Source organism: Seriola aureovittata, chromosome 9, assembly GCF_021018895.1.
Source record: "Seriola aureovittata isolate HTS-2021-v1 ecotype China chromosome 9, ASM2101889v1, whole genome shotgun sequence".
NCBI lineage: Eukaryota > Metazoa > Chordata > Actinopteri > Carangiformes > Carangidae > Seriola > Seriola aureovittata.
The window spans coordinates 938965-960082 of NC_079372.1; the positions used below are offsets into that span (position 1 = coordinate 938965).

The window sequence follows — 21118 nt, forward strand, 5'->3', positions numbered from 1 at the left end:
AGGTTTCTGTGTTGGCATTCACTGCAGTAAAAACTTCAATAAAGGTGGAATTAGGGGCTTCACAAGATCAATGCAAAAGCACAAGAAACACGATTACAGGCCTTTTTGGTTTCTTGTCACCCAGCTCAACTGTAAAGTTACGTCACCACCAGGCGGCACCTTTGAGAGATTAACCAAGCTCTTTTTGTAGCGCCTTTTCCGTAACTTGTCTCTCCTGAGCCACTGTAGGTCCGAACGGCGCATGTGCAGTATGTTCAAAGTACTTGGGTGAAATTCAAACGGTGAATTACTATAGTCTCAAAAAGCGAGGAAATTTTCACAATGTCTCTGCTGTCAACAAATCCCAACAATCCCATAGTTTTCTTCGACATCACCATTGGAGGGCAGGTGAGTAGAAAAATGGACTTGGCTAACAGCGGCTTTAGCTTCCAGCTAACGTTCAGTCAACGTTTCCACATGTCACCAGACTCAACACAATGTCTGTTTTTAGTGAAAAGTTGTGATCCAGTGAACACCACCAACGTGCTGTTTAAACGGCTCCCTTTCATATACATGTGATAGTAACACAAGATGGACTTTCCTCTCAGCAGGGTGTTTTGTGATGAGCGTCTTGTAGCGTGGGTGAGGAGAGGTGTGGGTGCTATTGCTTTCTCCACATAATATCTTTCTATAGCTAATAAGTCAGTACTTATCTTAGAGCTGACCTTAAACTTCATAAGCAGGACCGTCAGAGCTATACAGAAAAAACACTTCCATTTGATTTTTACAGCAGCATTTATAATCTTACCTTTTTTGCATCATGAACAGTGTTCAAAATGTTGTTGAGTGGAGTGAGATGTCCTTCCCTCCATACATGAAACTAACATTTGACCTAGAGCACATCATTATGTTATTTTAAATAACAAAATCTCTGAAACCACAACAGAAAGTTGCATCAAATAAACGTGAACTGACATTCATTTTGATTAAGGAGCTCTGAACTTCTTCCTAATCTTTGCCATGTGTAAAATAATGAAGTAATCAGGTGGTTAATCTAAACAAATCCGATACTTGTTTTCTGGTTTCCAGTTTTATTCTTCATACATGGCAGAATCCTGCATCTCTAGCTCATCATTTCTGTGTTTTTTCTTTGTTTTTTTTTTAAATATACCATTTAATGTGAACTTGACCAGGACTGCGTGAAAACAGGCCTTGCTGCTTGACTTTGGTGGGGTGTGAATCCAAATATATTATCCCAATATTTTATCCTTCTAGTTTATGGACTTATAAAATGCATGAAACTGACAGTTGAAATGCCACAGGGGAAAAGCAGGTGGTGCTGGTGTTGGGTTTTTGAGAAGAAGTGTGGTGGAATGAACTCTTAACTACCTTTGGACAAAATTACAAATGAGCACAATGTAGAGTCAGAACCAACACCTATACCAGGAAAAATAAATACAAAGTTTATGTCTATTACATAAATCTAGAAATTAACTCACATGACAACATACCACTCTATGAATGGTACATTCTACGCTCTAAATTTATGACTTTGAATAGCAGTTTGTTTGACCTAGTATTTAAGAACATCTAGTATCAACTTACTTCTATTTACCTACCTTGCTTTTTTTATCCTGGCACTTTTTTATCTTGCCTGAGTGCACTTAACTGCACTCAACTTAAAGAAACGAAATGTAATATTCCCCCATTGGTTATTGTGTTTCTCTTAGGTCTTACAGCTCTCACAAGAAGAGAAATTGTTGAGGTATAATAACCAAACCTCTGCATTGTGGATGTGTTTTACCTACTTTCAATATACTTTGTCATTTTAGAAATACAGCATTGACTAATACCTTGTGTTAATGGTTAAGGATACATTTAGTGCTTCTTAAAATAAGGAAGCTTCAGTGAACACTTTTAATGTGTTTATAGTAAATGTGTACAGTGAATGAAGTCAGTGACACAGAATTCAAAACGATTTATGGGATTTCCTGGTTCCTGGTTCCTGTTATATCCTTTGTGGATTATGATTCCCTTTAAAGGTACAGTCTGTGGTCCAGTCAGCCCACAACAAAACTGTGGAGCACAAGACTGGGACCTGCTATCACTTCCATACTGACAGTTCTTTAAAAGCCCCTGGTTGGTTTCAAATCAAAGCATCATTAAATATTCACGACTAGAAAAAGTCGATAGACAAAGAGAAAACAATCCTTGGGTATTCTTGGGTTTGATATGTAACAAATCCAGTTCATCTGGTCTGTGTGCGTGTGAATTAATCAGTGCTGGCGACGTAAGCAAACTGATGTGAATATTGTGAAATATTATCTGTTGTCATCTTTTCCCTACTGAGCCCCACCCACTTAAAGACAGTGAGAAGCACAGACAGAAATCTGTTATGTGAAATAAGGCCTTATTAATACGTTAATATTTACAAACACTAGAGTAAAATAGACCTATATATGAATTATGACTAATTGAGAAAAACACAAACGGCTAATTCTAAATTGATATCTGCATCAAACTCTTCAGATAGGTTGAGGAAGCAGTCTCACTTCAAATTTCTTAGCACTTTTAGGACACCTTGCTCACACTGCGTTAGAAGCTCAGGTTCCAAGTCCATTATTGAATAACCAATCTCATCATCACAAGGTCCATTGAGTAGCTGTTGTGGAGCTCCTTCATCATATCACATGACCTTCATCAAGGGCAAGAATGAACTTTGAATCTCTTTGAATTGGTCAATACACATTAGATTTATGTAGCTGAAAGGACAAAACTGGGTCTGTTTAATCAAAGGTTTAATGGTCAACCAAGGTTTAGTGAAAGAAAAACGAAGGACTGTATTTCAGAATATTTAATTGAGAAGCATTTTGAAATCCTCACCTGTTTGGGGTAATCAAAATGAATTAGATATAAAGCTTTAGTCATCATAGCATCATAGCATATACCTGAAGTCTACATTTGTTTTTATATAGGGCTTTATGACAAACAAATACAAATTCATCTAGAAAATATAACATCTATGTTGATTTCTGTAAAAAAAAAAAAAACAAAAAAAAAAAACAAGTTTTGTGTAATGGCCAGTTTTTACTTTGCTGCTTAACTCTTCAAAGAATGACATTTAGAAGTCCAGTCACAGTTTCATGTCAATGTTTTGCTGTTTAATTCTTTGCTCTGGGGAACTTGTGCATGTGCTGATGGAGAGAGGAGGGCTGCAGCTTTTTGACTGTCACAGCATTCACATAGGTGAACTGCTCATAGAGGCTTGGCCATTCTCATGAAGTCTTAATTCACTCCCTCACATCATGGTTTTCATTTTCAGTGTAGGCTGTCAGGTCTGTTACACGTAGAGAAGAGTGCTTCTCTTCTGTTTTGACGGGTTGAACACACCTGTAGGGAGCTGCTGCTGCCACCTTCCTTTGCTCAAATGCCAGTAAACGTGCAATAAACACACATTTTCTGGTAGTTGGCTGTACGGCCCAAGCCACTTGCTCTTTAACCAGAGCACCACAACCACCAGTAAACTGTTGGTGCACTCCAACCAAAGAAGGTTAACAGTGATGTAGGCTGGTGCTCCGTAGCCTAAGACCAGACAAGCCACAGATACTATAAGATAAGGCATCCAGATTGTAGTGAAGCCCAGAGTTAGGCTGAACCACAGAGGTGGTCGTGGCTGGGTGGTCTCCAGATAATACTCCTTGCTGCTCTTTGTCTCTGTGGAGGGGGCTGAGATGAACAAATCACTCCCCTGGTTCTCTTGCTCTTCCCTCAATTCAGATATCCTGTCAGCCTCTTTCACCCACTGGGTAATTCTTGAGCAAAAGGGCAGCATTGTAAAAAATACTGTGGTGAAAATCCCCAAAATAAAGTACGGGACCAGTGTGGACTCCTCTACTTCACACACCACGGCCTTTATCCCTGTCATATAATCCAGTTCCATCATCTTAGCTTTCACAGAACTGAGGGAGTAAATAACAGCTTGCGTCCACACCAGCAATGTCAAGACCATGTTCCTGAGGAACTTGCAGAAGGTGCTCTGCCTGCCAATGTTGGTATCTTCTATACAGTAGTCTAGTAAACCCAGGCACATCATGGGTAGTGGTAGTGCTCCAAATGTTGCTGAAGTATGAGCCAAAAAGAGGCAGGCCGACACAGGAGACCTTTCAGCCCCAAAAAACCACACGGCTGCCATACAGCACGCCACCAACACATCAGCCAGGAGGAGGGACATGCTGCACAGGCTTAGAAAGGAGGCATGCAGCTTCCGGCAGCACAGGTAAAAAACCACCGCGTCCAGTCCCAACTTGAAAAGCAGAAGTGCCAGATACTTCTCAGTGTTGTCTGTCTGACAGCCGGATCCATCCTCCCATTGCTTCATAATGGCCAGCATTTTGACAGAGTTGCTAGTGGTCTCTGTCAGCTCTGGCGGCATTTCAGTTACTGCACCAGTGCTCAGTTCAGTATCAAGGTGCTTCAGGAAAAGCTGTAAAAAAAAAAAAAAAAAAAAGATAATGTTGGTTCTACAAGCTATAGACTGCAATTAACAGTTAAAAACAATGCATCTTATCTCGTCATCAATTTAATCAGGAGATGACAGCCTTAATGACAGTCATATTGATAGATTATATTGTCATCATTTTTGCTGTGTGGGAGAGTGCCTCTGCTCTTTAATGTTATATTTCACAGTATATTCATTCTTTAGCAGTGGTTTTAGTTTCAGTTGGGCTACTTCTGCTATAAAACACTGTGCAGACGGTACAGACTCATTTATCACTCCACAAAATGACACATGTAGAAAATCTTGATCTTCCTTTTAAAATCTTTACACCAGAAACTCTGCTTTTGGATGGTTGTGAAACTATTTGCATTTCTGTTCCTGTAAGTTTTAAAGTTAAATTTAACTAATCATAACACAATTGATTAATGTGTTACTTTCACAAAACTTTGTCTTGATGAAAAACTAGACCAAAGTCACGCAGGTTGAACAATAAGGTGTTTGGTCAGTGTAGAGCAGCAGGTAGAATTGTCATCAAACACGGATCACACTGATTTGCCTCAGCGAACTTCACATTTAGGCCATATTGTAAACACTGGTGATCCCAGGATCTCTCACTCTGTTTCATACACTGACAATGTTACATTTTTCCATTTTTGACTTTTGTCATTACAGTTTTGAAACACGCTTTGGTTTTTGAATGTGTTCTATTAAAACTAAAAGTTAAAACAGCTTTTTTTTTCTCATCAATCAATTCTGACTTCCAGTCAGTTGTACAGTCAGCTTAATGTCAATTATACATCGTTAAAGCAGCGGTATTCATCCCAGCAGCACACACACACACACCATCCTGAATTTCCACATTACTTGCAACATTGATGACAGGTAAAGTGAGTTCTGCCACGTGAAGCGTGCAGCATTAACTCAACAAGGAAGAAAAATCAAACACTTTCCTCTGGCCTGTACCTCTCTGCTCAGGGTTATCGTGGTCCAGCGAGTCTCAGTAGAGATCCAGATGTTTAACCCTTGTGTGGCAGCGCGAGCTAGATGCCCTGCATGCTTTCACCGAGACTCATCGGTGCAGGTGTATGACTGCTGTCAGGTGGAGTTATCCTTTAAGCTGCTCTTCGTGGCTCCACCTTTCCGTGAATACAAACAGTTGATGGGACACGCCTTTGTTGTCTTCAAGGAAACCTGCTTGTTTTCCCTCTCGTACGCCCCAGAGGTAACTGCCTCTTGTTCTATTGATTTAAATGTCCTGTGACAGGTAACCCTAACAATGCTTGTTAGTTGAAACCGCACCCTATAACTGGTTTTGTTCACTCACACCATGTCCCTATACAATTACACAGCAAAGAGTATTGAATATTGGAGGCCTGAGGTGGCTTCAGAGAAATACTTGCTACTTGACTAACAAGAACAGCTGCTCTGCTCATATTCTGCTTTTAATGACATTCTTCACTCAGTCTGTTGAAAAGTTAGCACAGTTAGAGGTTATCAGCAACTATACTTGGCCTCTGGCTGCAGTATTTAACTGTTAGATACTGACGCAGAACTGTCGACCTGTAAGAGTAAGACCTTGTTTTAAACAGTGGGAAATTTGAATGAACAGAAATAGTCAGTTACAAATGAACCTCTTCAGGTCCTACCATGACTCTTCAGAGTTTCTGTCTGTTTTACACAACTTTACCTGGAAAAATTAAAAGGGGTCATGATTGTTTAATTTACTTTTACAGTTTGTCACAGGTTCTTGGTTCGATCTGTTTGCTTTGTGCAACTGTTTGCTTTCAGTGTGAATATTATAGCTCCATGTACTTATAGGTACATGCTGCAGGAGAGTGGGTGTGGTAGATATGGCTCTTCCTGGACTTTGGCCTGTTTAACATGGCTGTTAAGTGAAGTCTTAATATGTGTCTAAATCCCACAGTAAAGCATCGCAGTAAACAGTATAAATTCTTCACAATGTAGACACTGAAATCTACATATATATGTCTGATTAGAAACGACATGACTTTTATTACATGTTGCACGCTGTCTTACCAGATGCTGGGCACTTGTCTTCAGGGGACGTCACACTCCAGTCAGAGAAAACCCCCAGCAGATAAAATGTTCTGCGGTCCATGATTGTTCCATGTCAACGCACTCAGCCTCTGTTTCATTTCATCGCTCCAATATTAGAAATATACTGAGTTGTCTATGTAGAAAAGACAGGAGATCTGATGGCTGCTTGTTTGATAGTGACTCGTCCGCGGAGACTGAGGGGACAGTTGTGCAGTGATGTCATGAGGACAAACCACTCTTTTTACACCAGCTCATTGTTTGTTTTCACACAGACACACTGACGTTGTTGTAACAGTCGGCCACTTTGCATGTCCCTCTCGGTTGTGGGAAGCCTGGGTGGACACATACCCATGCTGCTGAATGCACACACACACACACACACACTCATGAACACAAAGCTCACGGAGGATTTAATGTCCAGTAATGTTCTGCGTCCTCACATTAACATATTTCTATTATGTATGTTTTGACCCCTGAGAGATGATGTCAGACATGGGACACAGACTAGAGTAGATTTAATGTTCTCAGCAAATTCAACAAAGAACTGAAAGATGTAAAAGGAATAAGCGAAACATGTCATTGTACTCAATGTCAGAAACTGAAGGTGAAGTCCTATGCTAGTTATTGAATAGAAATATAAGTAGTGTCTCAGTAGAACATATCCTGGAGCTAGATACTGTTACCAAGTCAGAGTGTAACTGGTCAGTCCAGGTGAGGTCGTCAATGTCGTAGAGTAGCCCCCATTCATCTGTTCTCTTGTGCCATCTTTTCAGGTGTATATGTTCCTCTCTTCACTGGATATCTCTTGTTGTGTGTGTTGTTTGTGTGTTTGTCAGGATGTTGGACGGATGAAGGTCGAGCTGTTTGCTGATGTGGTTCCCAAGACGGCAGAAAATTTCCGGTAAGGAGAAAGTCTGCATCGCAGGCTGCTCATATTATTGGATCACATACTGTTTTGTTTTGTTTTTTTCATTTTTATATATTGTGATTTTTTTTTTTTTCTTTTTAAAAGAATGAGATGTCACAGGTATATATGTTAACATGGATTATTTATTATCTCTTGCAGGCAGTTCTGCACTGGAGAGTTCAGGTAAGGTGGAAGGTTGTATTCTTGTGTTTACATACAATTCCAGTATATATAGAGCATTCCAAGTCCAAGCATTTGGCAGTTACCTGATATTTGAATATATATATATTAAATAACCTGTTTTCCTTTTATTAGGTTAAGAGATCAATAGAAAACTGGTTAACACAATAGGGTTCTATGAGCCACATCCCCCATATGCATATGCATATCAGGTCATTAAAGGATATTTACATGTCTGCATATCAAAGAACCAGGGGCCAATACATGAAGCAAGTTCAGCTTAGTCTAACTTTGTTGGGGTTAGATGGCTTCACTGAGCCTAACATCACCTGTCCTGAATAACCAGTATCACAAACTGCTTATCAACCTGCTCAGTCAACTCTGGGTTTTCCTATTTGGATATCAGTGTGTTCATATAAAAGAGCTAGAGTTGTTGCATGAGAAGTGACATTGTCAGAACCATGAATAAATCCTTAATATGATGAAACAGTGCTACCTGCATGTATATTTGGTTATAGCAACAGCAGAAAGTGATATTCCACCAGCTGACATGTAAACAATATGATCACATTACTAGCATATGATAAGGAGCTGGAGAAACACCAGAAATAATTTCCAAATATTAAATAAGGCTAGGGATATTCTGTAAATAAGTGCAGGAATTATTACAAGTATCTTTAGTATATGACAAAGAAACTTAAACATGTATATGGAGCACATAAACAAGTTAAAGCTTATGTCAGACTGTTTCTGCCGTGGCAGAGATTGAGGAGAGAAGTTAGTTAATGCCTGATGAGGTTTACATGACTGAATTGGTGCATTTATAATTGTGGGAAATGTTTAATATTTATTTTATGACCACAAGGTCATCACATAAGACTATAAAAGCATCAACACTGTGTTGTCCCTCCTGGCTGACCTCAGCAGGCAACTGGTTTGACACGGGAGGGTCATCAGCTGATGCAGTTTACCTGGCCCGTTTGCTCACTTGCTCCGTCTTCCAACTGCTGACATCCACTTTCATGCCATGCAGCATAAATTACCATGGTGATTTACCCCAGTTAAAAGTCAGACAGCTTTGTGATACTGAAAAACCTGAGTTAAGCCCAAAGATAGCTGGATAAGTCACTTATCTTGCTTTGTGGTACAGATCCCAGTTCAGAGAGGTATTGTTGTACCAGGAGTAAAGTAAAGTAGGATGAAAGAGCTGTGCCTCATTGTATCAAACAAAAAATCAATCAATCAATCAATCAAAATAATAGTAGTAAAGTACAGATGAGATGGGTGTCTGTAAAATTCAAATGTGCATGTGCAGTAATGAAACCTATGTGTTGTACTTGGGCCTCTCATTGTGCCTTCAGTCCAAATTCTCTGCAGATTCTTTAAGAATGATTTGTTACATTTAACTAAAGAAGTTTTTATATGACCTTGTGACCCTGTGAGCCAGGATACACTGAGCCATAACACCTAAACCGTCTGCAGAGGGAAAAAACAGCCTAATGAGCTGTCTCTCTCTGGTATTCCTACATCTGAATGGACTTTTAATGCTGCCAGCTTTAAACATGGCTATAGATCTGCACTGAAGGTGATAGACGCTCTTCATGCTTGTCAAACGTTTTCATGAACACACTACAATATAACAGGATCCTTTTAAATGATACAGAGAAAAACCTTGTTTGTGAGAGGTGATAGCTTGTAATACACTACAGTGTGTTTTGTCTTTACTGTTGCTGTCTCAAACATCTGTCCCACAGGAAGGATGGAGTCCCCATTGGTTACAAAGGCTGCACATTCCACAGGTACATAACATGGCGGCTTGATTTGTACAGCTCAAATTGTACTGGAATGTTGGAAAGATGTTAATGGTTTTTTATTACTTTGTATATTATTTGTAATGATTTCAACTCAACTAGACACCTCCAGCCTCTGTTGGTTATTTAAACTGATTGTCTTCTGGGTGGAACAGCCTCTCCTGTTTCCCCTAATATTTATTGTTATAGAGGCAAATTATTCATTTGAAGTTTGTTTCTAAAAGCAGAAGTAAAAAAAGTAAAGATTTCTAATCATTAGTCACCTGGATTAAACAGTGTCATATCTTGCAGTGGTTTATGGGAACCATCAAAAGTATTCACCCTCCTTTTGAGGTTTTCTTATTGTCTCTAATAAAAATAGATTGAAAGTGCCTTTGCTGGACACTGATCAACAGGAAAAAGTGAAAACTTTTTCTAGGCACAGTATCAGCATGTCTCAGACTGCCTGGCTAAATCTGTGTTTTTGTATAACAGTTTCCTACCTAAGATTAGGTTGAGCTTTTCAGCAAAACTGAATTCACTGATGTTTTCAATTGTTCTTTGGCAGGGTGATCAAAGACTTTATGATACAAGGAGGGGACTTTGTAAATGTAAGTACATGCACACCTCGTCTGCTGTCTGATTAGTTTTCCTGTCACATCTGTAGGAACGGTAAAACACACAACACACATTACGTTCCTGTACATGAAGTTTCAACCAGACCATGAAAACGTCATGTAGATCAAATGATGAATGTCACTCAAGGGTTACTTCCTGTTTTCAGTAGGTGGTGCTATGACAATGACGTCATAGGAGCATGCAGATGTCTCCAATGTGGGACTGTCATCAAACATGAAGTTTGAGGAGGATTAGACAAAGTATATTATAGTTATAGCAACTTCCTGTTTCATTGGAGAAACATCAAAATTTGCCAATTTTCACAATGAAGCATCATTAAGGTGTTAAGCATTTTCTGACCGAGGTTGGGACAGATTGGAAAAGGTATAATAGAGTTATAACAACTTCCTTGCAAAATTCGCCACACCACCAGAGCCACGCCCTCAAATGAAAACTCACAATCTTCAGAATCAAGCATCATCAAGTTTGGAAGTATTTTCTGACCACGTTTGAAGTGGGTGCAGTCAACTTGCTAGGAGGAGTACATCAAATCCCATAACATTACATTTCCTAGGACTATAACAGAATTTTGCCATGTAGATGTCTTCAGGCCGGGACTCTTATCAAACATGAAGTTTGAGGCAGTTTGGACAAGGTGTGCAGGAGTTATAACAGGTTAAATTTTCATGGCGGATCATCGAAATTCACCGCAGCGCCACAGGCAAGGCCGTTCATGACACGACTAAACTCAAAGTTGTGTAATTGTGCGTTTCAAACTTTGTAAGATGAGACTCACCAAATATGATCTGATTAATTCTCTAGGACGAGTTCATTAAATTCCAATGTCTGTAAATGCCAAAAACAATGCCAAAATTGCATAGTAAATTCAAAATATCTAATTTCCTGTTGGGATTAGGGTATGGTGACATGTTACATGTGCCTACCGAATTTCGTACATGTAGGTGAAACAAGTTGGGAGTAGTGCCCCATTGAAATTTTCAAGGGGGCGCTATTGGGCCATTTGGCCACAGCCATGAGCAAGACCCACAAAAAATGTAAATTTTCACCAGGCCTGACACGTGTGCAAAGTTTCATGAGTTTTTGAGCATGTGTAGGCTTAGAAAGTGATTTATTTTGGAGGAGAAAAAATTCTGTCAAACAAATTACTACAGGGTCGACACACCGGTCGGTGTTCGGGGCCATACTAAGTCTTCCCATGATGTCCGACAAACTGCAGTTGAACTTTGAACTGACCCGGCAGAAATACTTTGGTGTGTCACCCTCTGGGGGACATGTGATGAATTACAGCACCACGAAACGTGTTGATTGTGTTGTAGCTTTCTCTGTTGAAAGCCCGGTCTTGTTTGTCTTTGTGAAGGGTGATGGCACCGGGATCTGCAGCATCTACAGAGGACCTTTTGCAGATGAAAACTTCAGAATGAAGCATTCTGTGCCTGGTCTTCTGTCCATGGTATGTATGTAGATCAATTTACTGATGTTAGGGACACTCCTGAATCACAAAAAGGTCTATTTACTTTGACTTCAGCCAAATCAACATGGGGGGTTTCCTCTAATCATTTTCTATGCTCTGTAAAATAAAAAGTTAATTAGGATTTGATTAATCCATTCAAAGTGGACTGACCACAATCTCTATAGACAATAGGATTTGATTAATACATTCAAAGTGAATTAACTCTGGCTTTAATATGTTTAAAACTGCCATTATTTCTCAGTATTCTAAGTCTTCCTTTTATCTTCACAAATACTGCTTTTCAGGCAAACAGTGGTCCAGGGACAAATGGTTGTCAGTTTTTCATTACCTGTACGAAATGTGACTGGTTAGATGGGAAGCATGTTGTTTTTGGTGAGTAAGTCTACAGTACTAATTGTGCATTCATATTCATTTAGAGCTTTTCTAATTTGTTTATGTGTCAGAGTTTAATTGACTTGTTCACAACTGTTTCAGGAAAAGTGGTTGATGGTTTGCTGATCATGAGAAAAATTGAGGTAAAAACTCATTTGAATATTCATTCATATTAATGTATTGGTTTCAGTGGTTCAAATATTTCCTCTTCCTTTGGCAAGAATAAAAACTGATCTGTAAATTCCCAAAAATCTGAGCAGAAGAGTGACAGGAGGCGGCCGACTCATACTGTTGAAAACAAGAAAGTGTATTCAAGCTTGAACACAGTATAAAAATGTTGTGTGATAGCAGCAGGATATGAACACAACACAAGACAGCCTAGTCTTCTTCATACAGCAGTGTACTGATTTGTTTTATGTCCTCTAATTATTCCACTCATCTCTCAGATCAATGTCAGAATGTGTCTTAAATGCTTGTTTATCATCTTTAACAGGCTTCACTGTCCTGAATGATGTTACCTCCAGATTGATGTTGACTAACTTGTGTCATAAATGTTTGCGAGCAGGCGTCCTACCTGCAACTGAAATCCAACAATGAGTGTAAAGTTTTAAAGTTGGGTTTTTAGTTCTAAATGTGTGTTCGTGCCTCCCAACAGAACGTCCCTACAGGACCCAACAACAAGCCCAAACTCCCCATCCTCATTGCGCAGTGTGGAGAGATGTGATCAGCTTTCTCACAACACCAGTGGAAAAACTACACAACCTCTGTAAACATGAAGCAGTGTCTAATTGTTGCTTGATACTCCTCAGCAAATATAAAGCCACATATTTTTCCTGTATGGGTGCCTTCTCCCAGAATGCACATTGTAAAGTTAAATTGTTAGTAATTATTAATTTGGTTAGTGTATGAAACATTCTCATTCCTCATTCAATGTCTCATTTATCAATAAAATGTTTTACATTTTTATAAACTTCTGGAGGTCATCTTGTTTGTTTGAAAAAAAAAAAACTATTTGTAAATGACATCACACTTGAGAGTTTTTCTAACATGGCCCAGCCACGTTTTATATTGTCCAATGTTTTAATGGTCAATGTTATTCTCTCAGCAAATAGTAAAAGTATAAATTCTATTTAAAAAATGCATTTGTAGTTTTACATTCAGCTCAAAGCAGTAACAAGGACTTAATTGCTGTTAACCAATTTCACAAAGTATGTGTGTATTACAATATTAACAGTAGCCGTGGAGTTTAAGACCAACTAAACTCAAATACTTAGCTTATCAGGCCCTTTTACTTTGATCCACTTTTTTATCTGCCTTTTTTTAAATAAAGATTCATTCAATGTGTATTGAAGAAGTCACATATCCATGGTTGGAAACTGCTCTGAATTCAATTTTGCATTTTAAGAACATTGTGTACCCAGTGTGATATGCACTGTTTTTGGTAGATTTTCTCAGCTAATTTTCTGCCCCTTAGAAAATGCAGGGATGTTTTCCTCACATTCTTTAGTTTGGAAAGAGATTGTAGTTATCATTTAGGAATCGTGCAGCCCAGGTGGATTCTGAAGTGATAGTGGGTAATACTCAATCTTAGCCCTACTGCCATGGTGCAGAGGAGGGAAGCACTTTACAGTAAAAGGCACGAGTCCTCAAAGGCACACACTCCAGTGCCGAGCAATCCTCTGCTGAACTTATGGTTACCTCTTCTTGTCTTAGCCATCCATACAAATCTAAGCTCCCAGAGCCCCTCCCCCATCCACGCTCTCCCTCTTTTTGCCTTGGACCTTGTTCCATTGACACAAAAGAATCCTTTCAGATGTAGACTCTGTTCTTATGGAGGCAGGAAGAAGGTTGTTTTTTTGTTTTTTCTTTCTTTTTTTTTGAGGAGGGGGGTCTCTTCGTGGGGAGGCTTTCTGGGGTCAATGCTAAAGCCCATCTTTGTGTGGGAGAATGGGGCTTGGCCATTAACACCGAGTTCTTCACACATCAGCCAATGCTCATAAACCGTGCCAGTGGAGCATTAACATGACAATGGGTGGGGGGCTGTGGGGGGGTTGTCTTGCACTCAGTCTGGGTCTGTCTGCTCTGCGGAGTTTCTAAATTCACTCAGGATAGTGACAGATTTTACCTAGTTTATTGCGCTGGACAATTTGAGTGTATTACATAAGGATTCACTGTCACTATTTGAGCTCTTGTATATGTTCAAATTTAAGAGGGAGAACCATGTAAGACACAATTTACAGAAAGTAGGATTGACAAGATTTTAAAATTTCTTCCAGTGAATGTAGAATAATTTCAATGATATGGCATAGTGAACTGTGTTACATACTGTATGTGTGCTGAAATAGAGTGCACAGGCTGGGGTGAGAAATGACAGCGCATTAAACATGTAAGATATAACATGTACATCAGTTAAGTAAATAAAGGCCTTCCTAATTCTCCCCTTAATTTACGTCAGATATCTCTCAACACAATATCTACAGGCATTTAATATTTTGTCATTAGTGATGGCAGCCATACAATCAACGTTCCCATGCAACTTTAAGTAGCACCCAGTTTACAAAGTTGAAATCATATTCTAAGGCTTGAGAGACAAATCTGAAAATCTAAAGTTTTGTTTTACTTCTCAATGGGTAAATGTTATTGGGTGGTATGGCATTTACACAGGCAAGAAGACACTGTTCCAAAAGTGTCAGTTATCTGTCTGACTCGTCTGGCTTTGACATCATTATGAAGCAGTGGAAATGGACAGGTACGTTCCCTTTAGCCAATCAATTTTTGCAAACGCGTATATCAAACGAAATTGACAGTTGTCTTAGCCAATAAGAACAGATTTTGTTTTCCGTTGATGATTCTAGCCAATACGAAGAGTCGTTGGGCGGTCCCCCAACCAAGAACATTCCCCGGCACAGTTCCACAGTCTGCCCAGTTCGATCGGCAACGGGAGCGGAAAGAGGAAAGCAGAGAGCCCGAAGGCAGTAGCCCCCACCACCGCCGGCCCAGGTTACCATCTAGCACCGGGAAACATAGCAGAGAGCCGCCGCCGGCAGAAGCCATTACCAACCAGTAGTAACCATGAGCAGCGAGGCCGAGACACAACAACAACAACCGCCGCAGCCTGCTGCCGATGCGGAGAGCCCATCCAGCCCGGCAGCCGCAGCTTCCGCGGGGGATAAGAAGGTCATCGGTAAGACTACGGGAAATTAGCTAGTTAGCTAACGTGGTTTGGGACCCAGTAGAGGCGATGCGGAAAATCGGCGGTTGCTAACGTTTACGAGTCGATCGCTGGCTCAATTAACCGTTGGGTTTCTACGTTAATCTGACATTGTCGTCAACTCACATAGAATACTTGAAATTAGCAGAGGGCCAAATAAATCTTAATTTCGCGAAAAGGCCGCTTATATTTTTTGCATATTATGAATAATTTGTGAGATGTCTGTAAAATAGTGGTGGATCTCAATAAAGTATTGGCTATTGTAGGCTTTATCTTTACCAAAGTAAAATTATTTCCTTTTGCTGTCAACTAGCGAAACAGTCTTAAAAATGTCAGTTAGAGGATGGATCGTGTTAACAGTGCTAGATTTACCTCTATACCCACTGTTTGGTAATTTAATATCAGTTGTTAATTACTAACAGTATGACTTAAATATGGAATTACTTTAAGATAAGGGTGTGCGATTGGTAAAAAATAATCCTTCAATTTAAATCGGTAATCTGTCCTGTTCATCGGCCTTCTAATGTTCAGTATCCGCCATAGAATCCTGTGTTGCCGGTTGGCCGTCACATGCACGACCGTTGAAGTTGTTTCTAGCTGTCATCGGGACCCCTGTCCGCCAACGTTAATGTCACTCTTTACAGGATTTTTCTTGTCAGGCTACAGTAGTTTACGTCGAGATGTCGGAAAGTTATCAGTAGCTAAAATGTTAATCACATCGTGGTGGAACACAGCATACTGCTCACTTAACCGGCTACGGGTGCTGTCGTCGAACGCAAGCTAACGTTAGCCGCTGGCCGTCCCTTTGTTCACACCAAAGAGTCTGATTCCACGATGGTAATTTTCCTCCAAAATAGCCGAAACACAGACAAACCTTTGTCCAATGTAGTTGGCGAAACAATCATATCAACGCTGGTTTATAAATACACAAGAATTCAACTGTCAACGGTTGTCGAATTTTGTTCGAAATTAAGCGCTATCGTTATGGCCTAGGTACTTAACAGCAATGGTTGATCGTTGGCTAACGAAACCATGTTAGCCTAGCCAGCTAATGTTAGCTATTTACATGGCTGAAGGGGCCACCTAAAATGTCCGCCGTGTGATTCCACGGATTTTTTTAACATTTAGTTGTCGGTTTGCTGAAAACAATTACAACAACGACGTATTTATTTTAATGCTTAAAAAACCATTGGTCACAATAAATGCCGTCTGATGTCTTACGGTCATTTCCGCTTGCTGGCTCTAATCCAACCACATGGTTCAGACCCAGCTAGCTACATGGCTATGCTAACAAGCCAGCTGGGCTCACTGCCTGCTAACATATCCGGGCGCGACTCTACCACGTGTGAGCGCTCAGGCAATGTGCAGTGTGGCCAAAAATGGGGCAGTAGGTCTGTAGTAGTTGAACTTTGAAACGTTGTCAGTGACACCGGGCTACTCTAATACTTAAGCCGTCTTCGGCATGTTGCACCACAGCAGTTTCGAAAAGGACAGAGTCACTGATAATGCCGGTAATAAGACATCTTTAGATCTACATGGGAAATGGTGTAGTCATTACTGGCTCATAGTTCTCTTTGGTCATGCCTCACACCAAGTGCAGCTGGCATAGGGCACCCCTAAGCATCAGGATCTATAAAAAGGGTGACAGTTGGGAGTTAAATATAACTTCCACATTATCTGTGGCCATGGTTAGTTTCTCATCATCTGTCGTTATTTGATTCCATTACTGTTTCTCATGGGTAGAAAGGTCTTGCGAAACAGAGATCCTTGTTGGAAGCTCTTCATTTACGCACAGTGCAATCTCCTGTCAGTGTAACACAAAAAGGTGATGACTGGACATTAACCTTGCTTATTCATTTAGTTTTATTGTGTCTCTTTGCAGCAACAAAAGTCTTGGGTACAGTCAAATGGTTCAACGTCAGGAATGGATATGGTTTCATCAATAGGCAAGTGAACCCCACATCCCTGCTTCTTTAAATCTCTGATATTATCTGTGTGTGTGTGTGTGTGTGTCAAGGACCATTCCCAATCCTATTATGGCTTTGATTTGCTTACAAAGCTGACCAGACGATTTGTCTGCTGGTCTGTGCAGTACTTGATTAATCCTTATGCTAGCTGGTTTAGTTGCAATCTGTTGAATTATGTGGCTTAACAGAATTCTGCCAAGTAGTAACTGAGTGGTTTTCTTCCTTTGTTTAGGAATGATACAAAAGAGGACGTTTTTGTACACCAGGTAAGTTGTAGGTTGTGTTGTTTTCTAATTTTTTTTTAAAACAATCACAAATTTAAAATCTCACATCTGAACTTTTCATGTTTTCAGACAGCCATCAAAAAGAACAACCCGAGGAAATACCTTCGCAGTGTTGGAGATGGAGAAACTGTGGAGTTTGATGTAGTCGAGGGAGAGAAGGTAAACTATGTTCTGGTTGGTAATCCAGTTTTGTGACAAGGTCGAACGTCCTGATTTTAATTTGCAGCTCCTTTTATTTATTTAAAAAAAAAAAAAAAACACCCCAGTAATTGTTCTTCCTCAGATAATTAATTTGAGCAATTACATTTCTTTAAAAAAAATTCTGCTGGGTACAGGGAGCAGAGGCGGCAAATGTCACTGGCCCAGGAGGCGTTGCAGTCCAAGGAAGTAAGTATGCTGCTGACAGGAACCGTTATAGGCGCTACCCCCGAAGGAGGGGCCCTCCTCGTGGCGGAGACTATCCAGAGAATTACCAGAGTGACGGAGAGGGTGAGCCTGGCAGCGGAGGTCGAGACAAAAGCAGCAGAGAAGGGGGAGAGAGTGCCCCTGAAGGAGACCAGCAGCAACAGCAGCGCAGACCCACTTACCCTGGCAGACGGCGCTACCCGCCATACTTTGTACGTAGACGCTACGGGCGCCGGCCCCCGTACACCAACGCACCACGCGGAGAGATGACTGAGGTACGCCGTCACAGGGCTACTATCCTGAAGCAGGCACCCAGCTGTCCCGTAACAAAATTGGGACCCTTGATAGGTTGTCATACACGACTTAAAACACTCTCCTTTCTAACACTCACGTGGTTGTGAACAATTTGATCTTGGTGTATCGGGGGTCTTGCCAATACCTTCCAATCTGATTCAAATAGGCCCCTCAGCTCCGTCAGAGCTGCCTGATGTTGATTTTTTTTTATCATTCTCAACATTAAATGGCAACCTGGCCAGTTTCATTACAACTATTTTATGTTGTATACATTAAACATGTTCTTAAGGTTGCCTGTGTACTGACTCTGGAAAAAGCAGTGTATCACTTGCTATTTGATCTGTTGGCTTTCAGGGAGGTGAGGGTGACGAGAGCCAGGGAGGTCCAGACCAGGGCAACAAACCAGTGAGGCAGAACTACTACAGAGGCTTCCGACCAAGGTTCAGACCAAGGTTTGCATGTTGGCTTCATTGACGCAGGGCTGCAATAAAGGGAGAATAAAACATTGGACTGTCTGGATCCTAGCTTCAAATCCCCCAAACTAAATTTAACTTTTAAAAAGAACCTTTTAATAATAATTGATGCCACCTGTTTTGGCCAAAGAAGCTCTCCCTTCATTACAGCCTAACCTCAAACTGCAGCTGTGCATCCAAATTTGTCTTTTTTTTTTCCAGCAGCAATTGTCTTACGACTGTTAAACAGTATCTTGTCTCAGTGGACGATGTGTTCTTTGCATGATATCTCCACTTCGTCACTGTGTGCGTCGTGTTTGCTTACAGCCTCTTGCCATTTTTCCTGTTCTTTCCAGGGGTCCACCCCGTCCCAGACCGGTGCGGGACGGTGAAGAGGACAAGGAGAATCAGGGTGGCGAAGGTGGTCAAAACCAACAGCCCCGCCAGAGGCGCTACCGCCGTAACTTCAACTACCGCCGCAGACGCCAACAGACTGGTGGCAAGCCCGGCCAGGAAAACAAGGAGGCCAAGACAGGAGGTGACCCATCTGCAGAGAAAACGTCCGCTCCCGAGGCCCAGCAGGGTGGGGCTGAGTAGGAAGCAAACTGCCCACCGGCACCTACCATCTTTTACCATCGTCCGGGTGAGTCTATGGCCTCGTGACGGCCTTCATTTCCATCAGCTTTAGCTGCCTATACATTCAGATATCTTCTTCAGATTCAGCATGTGGAGCACATTGAGGTTCACAAGGGGCTTTGATAGATATTATTTTCTTTTCCGTAAGTAAGCCTGCCTAGCTTGTCATTGCACTTTTTTGGCTCTGTAACGGATGATCCAAAGCATGAGGTAATGCAGTGGATTTGATAAAGCAAACTGTCTGGCACCATAGAGCCTGCTCGCTATTGTCTCACTAACATGAGCAATAGCTTTGGGCTTCGCATTCTTTTTCTGCTATTTGGTGATGATGCACATTTTCAGGCAACTCATTATGTAGCGATCTACATGACTAAACCCAAATGATTGAAAATGCCAAATGAAAATTCAGTAAACAGATGAACAATGGACTAATTTGCAAATTTTCTTCTTTCACAGTTTTTTTGTCAACAAGAAGAAACATCAAACAAGATCTGAGCAATAAAGATTTGACTTGACGAACGTCACAAGCTTGCACCATGCATTTGACCAGATTACCACCGATTGCCTGCAGAATCTATGCAGACTTGTTTTTTTTCCATTATTTTTATGTGACAGCTACAAAAAGTTTTGGGGAAACAGCAAATGTTTTTCTAAATCTGTCCTAAGTTTTTACACCAAATGGTTTTTAAAGAGAAAATGGAATTTGATATCTGGTCAGTTTGACATTTTTAAATAACTTTTTATGTATTCAAACATTTTAACAAAATGCAAGCTCAAATAAAAGTCCAGAAACCAGGAATACAGTCTCCGGTGGCTTTATTTTATTTTCAAGTATATGGGCTCTACACAATGGCACAAACCACAGAATTAGTTTTCTTTCAATTAAAGTGTAGACTGGGAGTGTTTTTTCCTTTCATACATGTAGACAAAGACAACCTTGTACGGTGCAGTAAATATTTCATCTACCAACTTTAACAATAATATGCTATACCATAAACTACATTTTAAAAAGGCTAATGTTTACCAAAACCATGGTAACAAAAACCCTAGACAGCACCATTAACATGTGACACAAATGTAACCCGTATTTAGTACTATGTGGATCAAATTTCTCATCTTGGGTTCAGGGGACAACATTCCTGAAAGCAAAGTGTAGGAAATACACTTCAATTTTTTCGCATGCAGTTTCTCACACTACAGTGTATGTAGACAATAACATTACATTTTCTAGCTACTAGTTTGGAAATAAAACCAGAGGCTGCATTAGAGGTTCATTATTTACTACAGCCAGTAAGTTAAAATTTACATTCACACCAACAAGGAAATAACAAGGTAGTGCTGTACAAGTTCAATGAAATGTCCATTGCTGGCCAAAAAAATCCTACTACTGCAAATGAGTTATTGGTTGCACACTAGAAGGTGAAGTAAATATATATATATATATATATATGGCTCTGCTAAAAATAGTTTTTTGATGTTCTACCTAATGGCCATGTTTTAAAATAACTGGTTTGGATTGTCTGACTGGTTGAAATCAAACCAAGTACCTCATGGCTCCTGTACATCTTCTACCACTGGGGGCACCAAGATGGCTTTAATGTCCACTTTTAATGCTTTACATATCCTTGAACATGTCTTTCAGTCTGTTGGTAATGGACCTCTGGACCAATAATTAATACTTTTCCTATGTCCAACGTAATTCACTAGTAATGCAGTCTCAACAAAAACTGAACAAAGTGAGTATCACAAATCTACTAGAAGGGGTTTCTGTTATTTTGTCCCGTGTACATCCTTATACGATAGTATTGCACTTCAAACGTTGGTCTCTTTGCGCAAGCGCTTCATGCGTTGCACGTTGTTCTCCATGGCGGTGGGGTTGGTGATCTCTGTGGCACAGCTAGCAGGAAACCAACCTCTCTCTCCATCTCGCATTCTCTCCCCATAGCACCAAGCTAGGAAGAACAGACAGCTGAAG

General features: G+C 40.5%; 4 protein-coding genes across 12 annotated transcripts in view; 2 read left to right on the forward strand and 2 right to left on the reverse strand.

Moving 5' to 3' along the window:
- Positions 1–236: 236 nt before the first annotated feature.
- On the forward strand, positions 237–12868 carry ppih (peptidylprolyl isomerase H (cyclophilin H)). The gene is made up of 9 exons (XM_056385935.1): positions 237–387; positions 7372–7436; positions 7602–7625; positions 9377–9421; positions 9981–10023; positions 11409–11501; positions 11807–11894; positions 11997–12037; positions 12550–12868. The coding sequence occupies exons 1-9, from the start codon at positions 322–324 to the stop codon at positions 12616–12618; spliced, it is 534 nt and encodes a 177-aa protein (XP_056241910.1). The 5' UTR covers positions 237–321; the 3' UTR covers positions 12619–12868.
- Positions 2767–7297, reverse strand: si:dkeyp-100a1.6 (probable G-protein coupled receptor 160). Of its 2 annotated transcripts, none has more exons than XM_056385934.1 (2): positions 6515–7297; positions 2767–4462 (listed from the first exon to the last, which is right to left on the reverse strand). In XM_056385934.1, exon 2 carries the CDS (start codon positions 4409–4411, stop codon positions 3320–3322), a length of 1092 nt encoding a protein of 363 aa, XP_056241909.1. In that variant the 5' UTR covers positions 4412–4462; positions 6515–7297; the 3' UTR covers positions 2767–3319. The 2 variants fall into 2 exon arrangements, with proteins under 2 accessions (XP_056241909.1, XP_056241908.1); XM_056385933.1 differs by lacking the exon at positions 6515–7297 and adding an exon at positions 5441–6474.
- A 1939-nt stretch (positions 12869–14807) lies between the features above and the next one.
- ybx1 (Y box binding protein 1) lies at positions 14808–19942 on the forward strand. Of its 4 annotated transcripts, none has more exons than XM_056384532.1 (8): positions 14808–15078; positions 16988–17051; positions 17305–17338; positions 17426–17515; positions 17692–18036; positions 18410–18507; positions 18864–19150; positions 19600–19942. In XM_056384532.1, exons 1-7 carry the CDS (start codon positions 14967–14969, stop codon positions 19102–19104), a joined length of 984 nt encoding a protein of 327 aa, XP_056240507.1. In that variant the 5' UTR covers positions 14808–14966; the 3' UTR covers positions 19105–19150; positions 19600–19942. The 4 variants fall into 4 exon arrangements, with proteins under 4 accessions (XP_056240507.1, XP_056240509.1, XP_056240508.1 ...); XM_056384534.1 differs by having other exon boundaries at positions 14809–15078; positions 17692–17973; XM_056384533.1 differs by having other exon boundaries at positions 14810–15078; positions 18410–18495.
- The window catches only part of arhgef16 (Rho guanine nucleotide exchange factor (GEF) 16), a 57413-nt gene continuing 56091 nt past the window's right edge, over positions 19797–21118 (reverse strand). For all 5 annotated transcript variants that reach the window (XM_056384529.1, XM_056384530.1, XM_056384528.1 and 2 more), the window contains one exon: positions 19797–21095. In XM_056384529.1, coding sequence (XP_056240504.1) covers positions 20956–21095 — 140 coding nt within the window. In that variant the 3' untranslated portion in view covers positions 19797–20955. The remainder of the gene's footprint in view (positions 21096–21118) is intronic.

Bases quoted from the DNA above. Each gene is read 5' to 3' on its own strand.
- si:dkeyp-100a1.6 (XM_056385934.1), bottom strand. From the start codon at position 4,411: ATGCCGCCAGAGCTGACAGAGACCACTAGCAACTCTGTCAAAATGCTG.
- ybx1 (XM_056384532.1), top strand. From the start codon at position 14,967: ATGAGCAGCGAGGCCGAGACACAACAACAACAACCGCCGCAGCCTGCT. The intron at 17,052-17,304 runs GCAAGTGAACCC...TCCTTTGTTTAG, and splicing joins GGATATGGTTTCATCAATAG to GAATGATACAAAAGAGGACG. The intron at 18,508-18,863 runs GTTTGCATGTTG...TGTTCTTTCCAG, and splicing joins CGACCAAGGTTCAGACCAAG to GGGTCCACCCCGTCCCAGAC.
- ppih (XM_056385935.1), top strand. From the start codon at position 322: ATGTCTCTGCTGTCAACAAATCCCAACAATCCCATAGTTTTCTTCGAC. The intron at 7,626-9,376 runs GTAAGGTGGAAG...TCTGTCCCACAG, and splicing joins TTCTGCACTGGAGAGTTCAG to GAAGGATGGAGTCCCCATTG. The intron at 10,024-11,408 runs GTAAGTACATGC...GTCTTTGTGAAG, and splicing joins AAGGAGGGGACTTTGTAAAT to GGTGATGGCACCGGGATCTG.